The sequence below is a fragment of the Oncorhynchus mykiss genome, chromosome 12 (genome assembly GCF_057628025.1).
Source record: "Oncorhynchus mykiss isolate SJ-2025 chromosome 12, ASM5762802v1, whole genome shotgun sequence".
Classification (NCBI taxonomy): Eukaryota; Metazoa; Chordata; class Actinopteri; order Salmoniformes; family Salmonidae; genus Oncorhynchus; species Oncorhynchus mykiss.
Genome location: NC_143033.1, coordinates 34,531,498 through 34,548,038, shown reverse-complemented (window position 1 = coordinate 34,548,038; position 16,541 = coordinate 34,531,498). Strand labels below are relative to the sequence as shown.

General features: G+C 42.4%; 1 protein-coding gene across 1 annotated transcript in view; it reads left to right on the top strand.

The window, feature by feature from the left end:
• cltca (clathrin, heavy chain a (Hc)) overlaps positions 1-16,541 on the top strand; it is a 65,320-nt gene that overhangs the window by 29,072 nt on the left and 19,707 nt on the right. The window contains exons 7-14 of the mRNA XM_036937422.2: positions 7,304-7,501; positions 7,837-8,037; positions 8,434-8,586; positions 8,909-9,031; positions 10,129-10,266; positions 10,395-10,559; positions 10,751-10,931; positions 12,578-12,741. Of these exons, the coding sequence (XP_036793317.1) occupies positions 7,304-7,501; positions 7,837-8,037; positions 8,434-8,586; positions 8,909-9,031; positions 10,129-10,266; positions 10,395-10,559; positions 10,751-10,931; positions 12,578-12,741 (1,323 nt within the window). The remainder of the gene's footprint in view (positions 1-7,303; positions 7,502-7,836; positions 8,038-8,433; positions 8,587-8,908; positions 9,032-10,128; positions 10,267-10,394; positions 10,560-10,750; positions 10,932-12,577; positions 12,742-16,541) is intronic.

Below are 16,541 nucleotides of genomic sequence, written 5' to 3'. Positions count from 1 at the left end.
TCCGGGTTAGAGTCCCGCACCTTAAAAGCGGCAGCTCTACCCTTTAGCTCAGTGCAGATGTTTCCTGTAATCCATGGCTTCTGGTTGGGGTATGCACGTGCAGTCACTGTGGGGACTGCACGTGTAAGTGTCCTCGATGCACTTATTGATAAAGCCAGTGACTGATGTGGTGTACTCCTCGATGTCATCGGAAGAATCCCGGAACATGTTCCAGTCTGTGCTAGCACAACAGTCCTGTAGTTTAGTATCTGCTTCATCTGACCCCCTATTTTTAGACCGAGTCACTGGTGCTTCCTGCTTTAATTTTTGCTTGTAACCAGGAATCAGGAGGATAGAGTTGTGGTCGAATTTACCAAATGGAGGGCGAGGGAGAGCTTTGCGCGCGTCTCGGTCTAGAGTACAGGTGATCTAGAATTTTTTTCCCCCCTCGTTGCACATTTAACATGTTTATGGAAATTTGGTAGAACTCATTTAAGTTTCCCTGCCTTATTGTTTCCAGCCACTAGGAGCGCCGCATCTGGGTGAGTGGTTTCCTGTTTGCTTATTTCCTTATACAGCTGACTGAGTGCGGTCTTAGTGCCGGCAGCTTTCTGGGGTGGTAAATAAACAGCCACGAAAAGTATAGTTGAAAACTCTCTAGGCAAGTAGTGTGGCCTGCAATTTATCACAATACACTCTACTTCAGGCGAGCAAAATCTAGAGACTTCCTTCGATTTTGTGAACCAGCTGTTGTTTACAAATATGCACAGCCCCCCCCCGTCTTACCGGAGTGCGCTGTTCTATCTTGCCGGTGCAGCGTATAACCCGCTAGCTAAATAGCCATGTCATCATTCAGCCACGATTCCGTGAAACATAGGATATTACAGTTTTTGATGTCCCGTTGGTAGGATATTAGTGATCGTACCTCGTCTAGTTCATTGTCCAATGATTGCACGTTGGCGAGTAGTATGGACGGTAACGGCCACTCGCCTTTTCCGGGTCCTGACCATGCATCCGGCTCTTTGTCCTCTGTACCTGCGTCGTTTCCTCTTGCAAATAACGGGGATGTTGGCCCTGTGGGGTGTTTAAAGAATGTGCGTCTTGTTTGTTGAAGAATAAATCTTGGTCTAATCCGAGGTGAGTGATCGCTGTCCTGATATCCAGAATCTCTTTTTTTTGCCGTAAGATACGGTTGCAGAAACATTATGTACAAAATAAGTTACAAATAACATGAAAAAACCCCACATAATAGCACAATTGGTTGGGCGCCCGTAGAACTGCTGCCATTTCTTCCGGCGCCATGCTAAAGCAGAGGGAGAACATGCGATTCTAGTGCAAAGCACTAGGCTAGTGAATTAGATTAGATTTCATAATATAATGGGGCCTATTTGTATAATTGGTTGGCTGACGACATATCTTTCATAATATTTCCCCTAATGTTATAGCCTACCTTCTTTCTATTGTAGCTTCATTCCTTCCTCGCTTTCAACAGTTAAATTAAATGTTTCATTGTCCATATCTTCATCGTTCTAATGACATGGTTGAATAATATAGGACAAGAATTAGATACAGAAGGCCTTCACTTCTCTTAATGAAGATTAAATGGTTATGGGTCTGAATAAATAACTGCTTTAGCCTACTGCCATCGCGCGTTCGCTCTTTCAAACTATCCGTGAGTTCTATTGGCTGCTGTATTTAACGTTCAGCAATTCTGCTTTTAATAATTTATTGGTATAAGAAATGCTAAAAATAAAACTACCCAGCAAGCTATTCTAGTCTAGCTTTTCCTACATGGGACTTGAAGAGAGGCCAGCGGAGCACAGGTGCGTGCCATGCGTACGTATTGCATAAGTGACAAGGCTGTAAAATGGAAGCTTATTATGCATAACCTATTATTAATTAGCTAAATGTAAGGCTAATACTACATTGAATTTATTACCTGAAAGGGGTAGGCTAGGACATATCTCATTCTTGAACAGAATGATCTATTTTAGATGCAATTTGAATTGAGTTGATGGTGAGAAGAGTAGTGAATTAGAGGCGCATTTGGTCTTTATTACTGTAGCATAGACTATGCTGCAGCAAATGCTGCAGTCACAATGCCTGTCACAAGAAAAAAAAGTTACCATTATGAGTTGATAGGTCTACATGCGTTGAACTGCGCTCCATAGTGAGATGGGCTGTCTGTCCCCACCCAGAGCGTTGATGTTTAATTATGCAGAGGCCGTAGAGAAGCCTGATTTAGACATTGACTATAATTTAAAGTTCCATTTCATTAATAATATATTATAATTGACTGGTTTCTCAGTTATATACCCTGGGAAAAGGTGTGTGATTTGGGGCGGTAAATCTCTATAACCGGGTTCCCGCCATTCAACACACACACACACACACACACACACACACACACACACACACACACACACACACACACACACACACACAGGTGGAGAGAGGGCACATCTCCACAAAGAAGCTCTAATTTCACTCTTTCCCTCCATCCCACCCGCCTTTATTAGCCCAATGATATTATTAGGGGAATTGTCTTTCTGACCGCTCCTCTCTGAGTGAAGGGGAGAAGGAGGTGTAATCATGCCTGTTAACAGCTGTGGGGCAGTGACCTGCTGCGCTTGTTATCGTTGGGCTCCCCCTCTCCAGTCCCCCACATAGAACCTACCACCAGAGATGCATGTTACTGTCACACTAATGATGCATTTACCATCATTACCATGTACCAGCCCCAACCCACTGCCTGGCTCAGTGCTCCCAGAACAGTTAGTTTAACCTAATACGCCTTATTGCCCTCGGTGCATTTCAATTCTGTTTTCGTCACAGCCATCTATCTCAAAGCTCCTAGAAGTAAAAGCGTGTGTGGTTGAATTTGCATGTGTAATACAGTATGTGGTTTAACGAGCTGAGTCTATGGTCCACTCTATGCATTTGGCTTTTGACTGGCCCTGAATCTGCTGCCTGTTGTTGAGAGTATAGGCCACTACATATGGAGCAGAGGCCATTTCATTGGCAAGATTAGCATACTTAGGCATGACATTCCAGCAACAAATGCTGACACTACACATCCAAATATATCTGACCAAATTATGTAATTTTGAATTCAGTAAAGTAAGTGTGGAAGAGGTGAAAAAATAGTTTATCAACAATGACAAACCACGGGGTCTGACACTTGGATGGGAAATTACTGAGGATAATAGCGAACGATATTGCTACTCCTATTTGCCACATCTTCAATTTAAGCCTAATAGAAAGTGTGTGCCCTCAGGCCTGGAGGGAAGCTAAAGTCCTTCCACTACCCAAGAATATTTAAGCACCCTTTACTGGTTCAAATAACTGACCAATCAGCCTGTTACCAACCCTTAGTAAACTTCTGGGAAAATTGTTTGTCCAGATACAGTGCTATTTTACAGTAAACAAATTGACAACATACTTTCAGTACGCATATAGGGAAGGACATTCGACAAGCACAGCACTTACACAAATTACTGATTGGCTGAGAGAAATTGATGATAAAAAGATTGAGGGGGCTGTTTTGTTAGACTTCAGTGCGGCTATTAACATTATCAAGCAGCCTTGCTGGAAAAACATATGCGTTATGACTTTAAACCCCCTGCTATATTGTGGATAAAGCGTTACCTGTCAAACAGAACAGAGGGTGTTCCTTAATGGAAACCTCTCCAACATAATTCAGGTAGAAACAGGAATTGCTCAAGGCACCTTTTTTTCAATCTTTACTAATGACATGCCATTGGCTTTGAGTAAGGCCAGTGTGTATGTATGCGGATGACTCGACACTATACATGTCATCCACTACAGCGACTGAAATGACAGCAACACTTAACAAGGAGCTGCAGATAGTTTCAGAATGGGTGGCAAGGAATAAGTTTGTCCTAAATATTTCAAACTGAAAACATTGTATTTGGGACAAATCATTCACTCAACCTTAACTAAATATTGTAATGAATGTGGTAATTGAGCAAATAGAGGAGACTAAACTGCTTGGATTAACTCTGGATTATAAACTGTCATGGTCAAAACAGATTGACACAACAGTAGCTAGGATGGGAAGGAGTTTGTCTATAATGCTGTTAATGCAGAACAGCACTTTATCAACAAGGCAGGTCCTACCGGCCCTAATTTTGTCGCACCTGGACTACTGTTCAGTCGTGGTCAGGTGTCACAGAGAGGGACAGCGCGGCTGGCCCTTGGATTTACTCAGAGGGATAACATGTATAATATGCATGTCAATCTCTCCTGGCTGAAAGTGGAGGAGAGATTGACTTCATCACTACTTGTTTTTGTAAGAAGTGTTGTCAAGCTAAATGCACCGAACTCATTCATATCCCACAAGACATGCCACTTGAGGTCTCTTCAGTCTCCCAGTCCAGAACAGACTATGGGAGGCGCACAGTACTACATAGAGCCTTGACTACATGGAACTCTATTCCACATCAAGTAACTCATGCCAGCAGTAACATTTTGATTAAAAAAATAAATAATAATAAACGATACAAATGCACCTTATGGAACAGCAGGGACTGTGAAGCAACACAAACATACACACGATAACACACTATACACACATGGATTTTGTTATTGATATGTGGTAGTAAGGGCAATTTTAAATAGATTAGATAATAGATTCCTGTTTGATAGATAATATTACACAGCTTTTTGTTTTTTATATATTCCATAATAACCAAATGTAGCCCATTACCTGCTGAGTGTACATAGAGATAATCAAGTGTTGGAAAAAGTACCCATACTTGGGTAAAAGTCAAGATCGCTTAATAGAAAATGACTGTGAAAGTCATCCAGTAAAATTCTAAAAGTATTTGGTTTTAAATATAGTTAAGTATTTAAAGTAAGTATCAAATTCCATATTGAGCAAAATAAAAATGATAGCCAGGTGCACAGTGACTTTATGTACATACAAGCATTTGTGAATCCTCCAGATCAGAGGCAGTAGAGATGACCAGGGAAGTTTTCTTGATAAGTGCGTGAATTAGACCATTTTCCTTTCCTGCTAAGCATTCAAAATGTAACAAGTACTTTTAGTTGTCAGCGAAAATGGTAAAGGACATTTATTTTATTTAGGGATGTGGTGAAGTAAAAGTTGTCAAATCCAGATACCCCAAAAAACTACTTAAGTAATACTTTAAAGTATTTTTACTTGAGTACTTTACACCACTGATAATTAAACATAGGCCTTCATTGACCCCAAGTCCGGCCCCCACTTTCCCCGTTTGACCTCGCTGACTTTCCTCTCCTACCTGATTGATTGCTCGTCCTCCAGAGTTTAAAAAGAAAATAAAAATAAAAAAACGTAAATAATCTGGCTAGCTGGTACTTAACTGGGTTGGAGGAAAAGTACATAGAGCGAACAAACCAATGGTTAGCTAGTGCCGTCTCTCCAGCAGAAAGCGAACACCTCTCACTCTTCATCCTTTCCACACATGGCTGTGTCCTTTGTTTACTTGTGACGCTGTGGATGGGATTGCCTTACACACTGTTACAGATCTCTGGCTCTGGCCTACCATCTACTGACCTGTCTGTTAGGAACCTGACCTGGAGCATATGCTGGCGTCTCTACATGTCCTTCAATGGGAACCATGTACAAGAACAGACGCCATTGTAGCTGGATAGTAGATATACCCCCCTGTCAACAAGTAGGTCAATTAGCACTATTGAGATGAAGAGAAAAGGATCAATAGAGCAATGTTTTGTTATTGATTTAGTTTAAACTGAAATATCATTTTCTGTCAGCCCCATATACAATAAGCCCCATGTACATGTAGCCCCTTACACGCATACCGGTAGGCAGGTCGAAAATGGCCGATTTGGGCACTGATAAGCGCCTAAATTGTAACACAAGGGCTGTACAACAACACGCTATACATGATGTCAGAGCTCAGGGTCTCCGCTTCACATCTCTGTATGGGTTTTGACTGACAGCCGTTCTGAACTTGAGTCCCTCGCTCAACATTTTTTGTTGTCTTAGTGAGGGAAATGCATTAAGTTAAGAGGACTATGTATTTTGAAAGATGATACATTGATGATTATAATAAATACCACTTTGTTGTCATACAAGCAAGCCAAACACCTGTGAGTCCAAATCTGCACTTCCCATTTCCATATCATAAAACTCATGTCATATACAGTGTCAACGTTTATGATCAGTGTTTGACTTAGTTACAAGATGACTTGTAGTTATACCCTGGGTTGTCCTGAACAGAATGAGCCTGTTTGTTGTATTGTGAAGAAAATTTGCATTAATGACTTGATTCTATACGCTTCTAAATGACGATCTGCCTTGTGAAAGCCTAACACTGTAAGATGGTATTTTATAATTTAGCTAGTCATGGTGGTACTAGAACAAGCTTTCAAATGATGCCCACCTGATCCAGATTACGATTTATAATGGATCGTTGGATTGCGTAACAACAACAACAGTAATTGTGTAAAGGGGGCATGCAGGGCTGTGTTCCAAACAACTACAGGTGTGCTTGCTCTTGTTCCTCAATGGCACAGCTAGGAGAGCTCAGAAAAACACATTATTACTTAGGAACTGTGCACACTTTGCAGAGGTGTGTGGACACTTGGAGACACCAGTTAGTCCTCTCACTCTAACCCATATTTGTTTGTCTTATGTTGCACTTATCCCACATTTTCCTAGAATATTAGTATAGTATTTTCAGGTTTCGTTATCAAAAATGCGTAGAAGTACATTAAATGTAAAATGCACAAATCAAGTGTAATGTTTGGATTCAGTCTTGTGTCTGGTGAACATTTGTCATCCCCTTTATAAATTTCCCATAATCTCAAAACTGTTCCCTTTTTTATTTATTGCTACCATGTGTATGCTTTCCATATTTCAATTTAGCCCTATCCATACAGGCCAATTGCCACTCATGGGAAGGTTTTTAAAAATGTTATTTTATTGAAAATCCAAAACATACAATATACTTGCAGTGAAGCCTTTCAACAACTACTAAAGAGGAAACAAGAGAAAGACAGAAGAAAACAGCAAACAACAATGCAAACAGTCCTACTAGTGGGAAGGGTTAAAGCACCAACTCTCAAAGGTGTTTTTTTTTTTTTGTTTTGTTTTGCTGCCCCATGACCCCCCCCCCCCCCCCCCCAACAAAATAAAAATAAGCCTTTTGGGTTTTCTTGGGACATGGCCAATTCAACAAGGTTATCGTTTCTTGTCATCGAACCCAGTCTGAAACGATGACCCAATGGGGACAAGAATCAACTATTGGGTCCTATGTTTATGTTTAAACTCATCTCTCACCGATGTCCTCTCCAGGTCCTGTCGGTGTGTGTGGAGGAGGAGAATATCATCCCCTACATTACCAATGTGCTCCAGAACCCAGACCTGGCCTTACGCATGGCTGTCCGTAACAATCTAGCTGGGGCCGAGGAGCTGTTCGCACGCAAGTTCAACAACCTGTTTGCTGGGGGAAACTACTCTGAGGCTGCCAAGGTGGCTGCCAACGCACCAAAGGTAACTTGTATAGAAACAGTACAGGGTCTTGCTACAGGGGATGTCTGATCACATCTCTGTGATTTAATGGAAGGTAACTTACTGATGTCCATATCCTGTTACATCAATACACTATCAAAGTGATTTAGAAGTTCACTTGATCACGAGAGACTTTGGATATGCAAATACAAACGATGAATAGTTTGTCTCCAGCATGTATGTGTTGCTATGTACAATATGTTGCTAGCAAAACCCTCTCACAGCCATGCATCAGCAGTATCGCTCTGTGTGTGTATATAAACTGCAGCAGACCCGCTCCACCCATGTCTTGTTGTTCCGTCTCCTCTCTCCTCCAGGGTATCCTGCGTACTCCAGATACCATCCGTAAGTTCCAGAGTGTGCCAGCCCAGCCGGGCCAGACCTCTCCCCTGCTGCAGTACTTTGGCATCCTGCTGGACCAGGGCCAGCTCAACAAGTTTGAGTCCCTGGAGCTGTGCAGGCCAGTCCTACAGCAGGGACGCAAGCAGCTGCTGGAGAAGTGGCTCAAAGAGGACAAGGTGTGTCTGTGTCTCCGAGAAAGGGGGGAGAGATGGTTATCTGACTTCCTGTAGGAAGAAGCCTTTCCTGAACTGTGTGTGTTTGTTCATATCTCCCCAGTCATCTGGGTTGTTTGTCCTTTCTTTGACATGAGGCAATCAGTTTGCTATGCTGAGCATTTGAAGAGGTTAAAATATATATATTTTTCCCCCTCCAGAGAGGAATATGGGTGGGAATATGGGTGGCTCCTTAGTCGGTCTCGATGTGTCCCCCCCCCATAGTTTTCTGCTTCACACTAATTGTGAATGTTTAATGTGTTAAAAATCATTCACAACATTTATATTCCAAACATGATAAAGTATGTTCTCTCGCCTGTAGGGTACTTGTGGTGAAACTAACAGTTTGTTTCTTCTCAGCTGGAATGTTCTGAGGAGCTGGGGGACCTGGTGAAGTCAGTGGACCCCACCCTGGCTCTCTCCGTCTACCTGAGGGCCAACGTACCCAACAAGGTCATCCAGTGCTTTGCTGAGACCGGACAGTTCCCCAAGATAGTCCTGTACGCCAAGAAGGTACGTTTTCACTCTGAGATGGAGCTCTGTTGATGTTCTTGTTTCCTTTCCTTGGTTTCCTTATGACACAGTTGAGGAAGTGGATGAGCTGTATATTAGCATTCCGAGAGGGGCTTCAGAATGGGGTCGGCTTCATTGGGTCCAAATGGGGGTTGGAAGGAGGGCATTAGCTAGATACTTGATGTATGAATGAAAGGTACGTCATGTGACAATGAAAGAGGGTTTAGAAATAAAGAAATAAATACATACTCTAAATATGTACGTTGAGTAGGATGGTGCATTGGTAAATGTAACTACTGTCTTGCTCTTCCTGTGTCGGTAGGTGGGCTACACTCCAGACTGGATCTTCCTGCTGAGGAATGTGATGAGGATCAGTCCAGAACAGGGCCTGCAGTTCTCACAGATGCTGGTCCAGGACGAAGAGCCTCTTGCTGACATCACACAGGTTGGTGGTGGGGGTGGGGAAGAGGTAGGATGAGTGTGATGGAGAGGGAGGGAGAGAGTTTGAGAGTGATGAGATATAGGGGGAAGATGAGAGGGAGGAAGACTGAAGGGAGAGATGAGGGAAGGCTAACCTGCTGATAACACCGCTTGCGTTACGTGTGAGAGCATTACAATGATTGTGTACATTTGTTTTGCATCTACACTGCTCGTGCGCGTCGACGAGTGTCTGCGTAGCCAGGCGCTAAAATAGAACTTGGTTCCATTTGTGTCGCTTGATGCGCTGCAAGTCCTTCCTTTCCCATCTCATTGGTTTTTAGGAGCATTTACCCACGTGGGTAATTGAAAGATGAATTGAGGTCCACACTCCAGTCCAGTTGGTAGTGGTAATGCACCTTAAAGTTGGTTGCCAGCCGCCATATAAAGTCAGAAGGAGGAGAGATTACTAGAAACAAACTCGGTTTACCCTTTTTTCTGTATATTAATTGTCAGAGTAGAGGACATTGTGCATTTCAGGTAAAATAACAACTCAATGTTTATATTCCAGGACAAATTAGCTAGCAACAGCAAGCTAGCTAGCTAAATTGCCATAAATGCTTTCTCGACCTGTCCCCAAATGAATATAGTTGGTTCAGAGTTGGTTTTGATATTTAAACCTGTGTGTCCTGATCGCGTCTGGTGTGGGTGGACAAAATCTAAATGCGTGCTATGGCTCACACCCGCTCCTGATCTAGTCAGCATGTTAGGAAAGAGGGAGAGGTCGAGAAGTGATTTGAGAGAGGAACAGAACCTTGACTAGAGCATGCCATCTCTCTCATCCACGTCATTCACTCTCCACTATTATATTCCTCCTGTCTGGGCTTGGCAGGACTGTCTACTCTGAACTGTCAATGTGCTGATCAGATCTGGGTCAAATACATTGGTCAAAATTAGGATGCACTTGATTTAGTTTGACTGGTACAATGGAACCAATTAAATACTCCCAAAAGTGCAATCTCAAAGCTAAATCAAGAGTTTCAAATACTCATAATAGTAAGTAGTGTATTTCTGTGTCTTCTGTTGACAGTTATGTTGTTACTCTCGTGTCCCCTGTCTGTTCAGATCGTGGATGTGTTCATGGAGTATAACCTGATCCAGCAGTGTACCTCATTCCTATTGGACGCCCTGAAGAACAACAGGCCATCTGAGGGGCCGCTGCAGACACGCCTACTGGAGATGAACCTCATGCACGCCCCACAGGTACACACCCTACCCCCTTACATTTAGATGAGAATATGATAGTCAAATATCCGGTGGCCCTTAAAACGAACAGACCATTATTGACATTCACACTTCCAAAACTGCTCCATGCATATCCTTCTCTGTAGGTTGCTGATGCTATCCTGGGCAACCAGATGTTCACCAACTACGACCGTGCCCACATAGCCCAACTGTGTGAGAAGGCTGGCCTGCTGCAGAGGGCTCTGGAGCACTACACCGACCTATACGACATCAAGCGGGCCGTGGTGCACACACACTTGCTCAACCCAGAGGTATGACAGCTAGCATAAAAAAAAATAACTGTCACATTTAGTTTCAATTAACACAGCTAGATGAATGTGACTGTCGTGTACTTCCTCATGACACTATCTAACTCTGACCCTACTCTCTTCTCTCATGCCCCCCCCCCCTTCTTTGCATCTCCTCCCTTTGTCTTCCCTCTTCCCTCTCTCCCTCCCCTTAGTGGCTGGTGAATTTCTTTGGCTCCCTCTCAGTGGAGGACTCTCTAGAGTGCCTGAGGGCCATGTTGTCTGCCAACATCCGTCAGAACCTGCAGATTTGTGTCCAGGTGGCCTCCAAGTACCACGAGCAGCTCTCCACCAACTCCCTCACCGAGCTCTTCGAGTCCTTCAAGAGCTTTGAGGGTGAGACATACAGCCACGCACACTATTTTACACTTCCCTTCCCTGGACAGGGTTCGAGACTGTGACCATAACACTTGCATTTGCAACCCTTTGACTTAGCAGTGCGACACCATTTTTTTGTTATTGGTCTCTAGGGTGCCAGCGCAAATATGTAGCTGGTCACGTTCGTTTTTTGGTTCACAATTTGCTTTTATTTAAAAAAGTCTTTGTTGAATCTTGGCAATGCACAAGTCAGTCATCATGCGCTGTTTGAATGAACGTTTTTGAAGGTTTCCCAAAAAACCTTCCTAATTAAATGTTGACTGCAAAGTAGGCCTACCTGACACAATGATATCATGATGATTTGTAACAATCGCTGGGCATTTGTTTTGCATACACTGCCATCACATGTAGCCTACACTGTACATTTGACAGTACACAAACACAGCTAGCCAAACACAGCAGTCTCTTGCTAGGTGTGCAATTGAATTAAAGGGGAACTACACCCTTCACATTTTTTTAAGTAATTATTATTCCAAGACCTCAGTTGGTCTCCTGATGTGGTTTAAGCATTGTAGATTTAGAACGTCAAAAAATGTGTTTATATAAATAGAGGGATTTTGAGTGAGAACCTGAACTCGGAAACAGGGAAAAACTAACCCTGGAAAAATGTAATTTACCAAAAGGGCCCAACAACTGTTTAAAGGGCCCAACAACTGTAGACTGGCAAATGTACCTGAATGTCAAGCCCTGCAAGGGAATGCTAATTTAAAAGGTGGTTTGTCATTATTAGCCTGGTTCTGTATGGAATACAGGCACATTATGAGAGACAGGTCAGATCAAAAATTGGTGCGACCAAGTCGTGCTGGTGCCAGCAACTGGGAAACGTTGGTAGCACCAGTGACTGCAGTGGAACAAGTTAGTCTAGAACCCTGTTGGATCACTCTTCCAGCTATATGCCCAAGTAGGCCAGAGGCAGCAGGATTGTTGATCGACTCAATAGAATGGCCTGGAGGGGTGGACACTGGGACTGGGGTGGACTAGAGACGAGGTGGCCAGTCATAATGGAGCTACAGCTTAATAAACTAAGTGAGAGCCACTGTTTTCAATTGTCCAAAACAAACAAACAATAGAATGGCCTGGAGGGGTGGACACTGGGACTGGGCTGGACTAGAGACGAGGTGGCCAGTCATAATGGAGCTACAGCTTAATAAACTAAGTGAGAGCCACTGTTTTCAATTGTCCAAAACAAACATGGTGGAAAGTGTTAGGAAAAATGATTTGTCAAAATCACAAAGGGAAGAGAGTCCATTTAAACTATCTTTATCAGCTAATTCTGACTGTTTGGTATTATAGCCTGAAATGTGATGTACATTTAATCAAACAAGGGGCGATGAGATGGTGACAGTAGTCGTCTGCTCCGGTCCCTTGGGGGGGCAGTTGCAGCCCTCTCGTAATCGCTGTTCTATTTTCCCAGCAAAATGTATACTATTGAACACGCTTATTGTGTTCTTCATATTTCTCATGTTTTCTTTCTAGTATTACATTGTTGTTGGTTTTTGAGTTTGCAAGAAGTGCATGTGACATTAAAAGATGTCCTGACGTGACTGACATGGTCTCTGGTACTGTATTTCCTCCTGACTGACATTGTCTCCATGGTGTCCCAGGTCTGTTCTACTTCCTGGGTTCCATCGTTAACTTCAGCCAGGATGCAGAGGTCCACTTCAAGTACATCCAGGCTGCCTGCAAGACGGGACAGATCAAAGAGGTGGAGAGGATCTGCAGAGAGAGCAACTGCTACGACCCAGAACGAGTCAAGAACTTCCTCAAGGTAGAATATGGAGTCTGGGGGGAGAAGGTATCTAGAGGGAGGTGAAATGTAACTGACAGAAGATGTACTCTACTCTCCTTTTTCGTTTTTGCTTTTCTCTCCTTTGTCTTTCTTTAGTTTAACTTTATTCTTTCATTCTCGTCTGTTCTCGTGTGTTCAGTCGGTTGATCCCCTGGACCGCTCTGTCGCTGAAATTCAATGATGACATGGTTTTAAATTTAGAAATTATATTGAAATGAAATTTACAAAACTTCTGTCAATCCTATTTATATGTATATCAGCCTGCGAACACTAGCATTAGTGAAACACTTTCAATTTTCTTTCATTGGTAAGAAGTGATGCCGGTTATTATCTCTTGTGCTTTTCTGTTGTCTATGGAATGCGAGGATATGTACCAGATACATCTATCCCCAAGTGCAGGACTCCCTTACTATTTTATCTGGACTTCTGGAGATACAGGATTAAACCTGGGATATGTATTATGATTATGACACAACCAGCTGCTGTACTAGGTCTGGGCAATATGGCCTAAAAATCAAATCTCTTTAAAAATATATATATAAAAAAACATATATGGGAGAGTCACGATATATATATATATACTACATGGCCAAAAGTATGTGGACGGCTGCTTGTTGAACATCTCATTCCAAATCATGGGCATTAATATGGAGTTGGTCCCCCCTTTGCTGCTATAACAACCTCCACTCTTCTGGGAAGGCTTTCCACTAGATGTTGTAACATTGCTGCGGGGACTTGCTTCCATTCAGCCACCTTACTATAAGAGCATTAGTGAGGTCGGGCACTGATGTTGGGCTATTAGGCCTGGCTCACAGTCGGCGTTCCTATTCATCCCAAAGGTGTTCGATGGGGTGAGGTCAGGGCTCTACAGACCATTTGTTCTTCCACACGATCTCAACAAACCATTACTGTATGGACATCGCTTTGTGCATGGGAGCATTGTCATGCTGAAACAGGAAAGGGCCTTCCCCAAAATGTTGTTACAAAGTTGGAAGCACAGAATTGTTTGTCTAGAATGTCAATGTATGAGTTAAGATTTCCCTTCACTGGAACTAAGGGGCCTAACCCTAACCATAAAAAACTATTGTTCCTCCTCCACCAAACTTTACAGTTGCCGCTGTATGCGGGCAGGTAGCTTTCTCCCAGCATCCACCAAACCCAGAATAATCCATCGGATTTCAAGATGGTGAAGCGTGATTCATCACTCCAGAGAAAGCATTTCCACTGCTCCAGAGTTGAACGGCAGTGAGCTTTACACCACTCCAGCCGATGCTTGCCATTGTGCATGGTGATCTTAGGCTTGTGTACAGTTGCTTGGCCATGGAAACCCATTTAATGAAGCTCCCGGCAAACAGTTATTGTGCTGACGTTGCTTCCAGAGGCAGTTAGGAGGTCGGGAGTGAGTGTCGCAATCGAGGACAGACCATTTTTACGCACTTCAGCGGTCCTGTTCTGTGAGCGTGTGTGGCCTACCACTTTACAGCAGAGCCGTTGCTGCTCCTACACGTTTCCATTGCACAATAGCAGCACTTACAGTTGACCGGTGCAGAAATTTGACTAACGGACTTGTTGGAAAAATGCCATCCTATGAAGGTGCCACGTTAAATGACACTGAGCTCTTCAGTAAGGCCCGTTCTACTAACAATGTCTATGGAAATTGCATGGCTGTGTGCTAAATTGTATACATCTGTCAGCAACGGGTGTGGCTGAAGTAGCCAAATCCACTAATTTGAAGGGGTGCCCACATACTTTTGGCCATGTAATTTATCTGGATTTTTTTAAATGTAAATTCTCTAAAGAAACTTTGTTGCACAATTTAAGTCAATAAACTGCATGCAAAATTATACATAGGCTAAATATAAGCCTTCCACAACCATAAGACCCACTAATAATACAATTATTTTAACTAAATATTTTAACCAGATTTTTTTTCTTCTTCAATAATCTGGTATTCAAGTATATATATATATATATATATATATATATATATATATATATATATATATATATATATATACACACATACACACACACACACACACACACACACACACACACACACACAGTGCCTTGCGAAAGTATTCGGCCCCCTTGAACTTTGCGACCTTTTGCCACATTTCAGGCTTCAAACATAAAGATATAAAACTGTATTTTTTTGTGAAGAATCAACAACAAGTGGGACACAATCATGAAGTGGAACGACATTTATTGGATATTTCAAACTTTCTTAACAAATCAAAAACGGAAAAATTGGGCGTGCAAAATTATTCAGCCCCCTTAAGTTAATACTTTGTAGCGCCACCTTTTGCTGCGATTACAGCTGTAAGTCGCTTGGGGTATGTCTATCAGTTTTGCACATCGAGAGACTGAAATTTTTTCCCATTCCTCCTTGCAAAACAGCTTGAGCTCAGTGAGGTTGGATGAAGAGCATTTGTGAACAGCAGTTTTCAGTTCTTTCCACAGATTCTCAATTGGATTCAGGTCTGGACTTTGACTTGGCCATTCTAACACCTGGATATGTTTATTTTTGAACCATTCCATTGTAGATTTTGCTTTATGTTTTGGATCATTGTCTTGTTGGAAGACAAATCTCTGTCCCAGTCTCAGGTCTTTTGCAGACTCCATCAGGTTTTCTTCCAGAATGGTCCTGTATTTGGCTCCATCCAGCTTCCCATAAATTTTAACCATCTTCCCTGTCCCTGCTGAAGAAAAGCAGGCCCAAACCATGATGCTGCCACCACCATGTTTGACAGTGGGGATGGTGTGTTCAGCTGTGTTGCTTTTACGCCAAACATAACGTTTTGCATTGTTGCCAAAAAGTTCAATTTTGGTTTCATCTGACCAGAGTACCTTCTTCCACATGTTTGGTGTGTCTCCCAGGTGGCTTGTGGCAAACTTTAAACACTTTTTATGGATATCTTTAAGAAATGGCTTTCTTCTTGCCACTCTTCCATAAAGGCCAGATTTGTGCAATATACGACTGATTGTTGTCCTATGGACAGTCTCCCACCTCAGCTGTAGATCTAATTTTGCACTCCCAATTTTTCAGTTTTTGATTTGTTAAAAAAGTTTTAAATATCCAATAAATGTCGTTCCACTTCATGATTGTGTCCCACTTGTTGTTGATTCTTCACAAAAAAATACAGTTTTATATCTTTATGTTTGAAGCCTGAAATGTGGCAAAAGGTTGCAAAGTTCAAGGGGGCCGAATACTTTCGCAAGGCACTGTATATATATGTATATGTATATATGTGTAACCAGCTTAGTTATTTGCTTGCTAACAAGTTAGAAAGAACAGTTGCATGGTTATGAATACACCCTCCTGTCCTTCTCCAACTGTTTGAACAACAAAGCCTGTTCTCTTTGTTTAGATATTGAAATTAAGTGGCCAACCTGGATAAGAAGATGCTTAGGCTATTTCTTAGAATGAGAACGAGTTGCCAATTCCTTATATAAATGCATCTTTTTATGTTTATTGCACATTTTCTAAAACAGTTGTTTGTTCTGGAGTGGAATATTGGGTGTGTTGCAGTACCTCAGTAGTACCTGCAGATGGAGTCCTAGGTCTGTACATGTGTGATTGAGCCTTACCATAGGGTTTTCTTTCTGTTTCTCTCCTTTTTTGCCCTTGTCTTTTCATCTGTCCACTCAGACGCAGTAAACAAAATGTTTGAGGTACTTAACCATCTTCTAACCTCTCAAAGTGTGATGCCTCCCGTTTGTCCGAGTTACATTTTTGATGTCTAATTTTCAAATCACTCGAGCAGGATCGTTTTAAC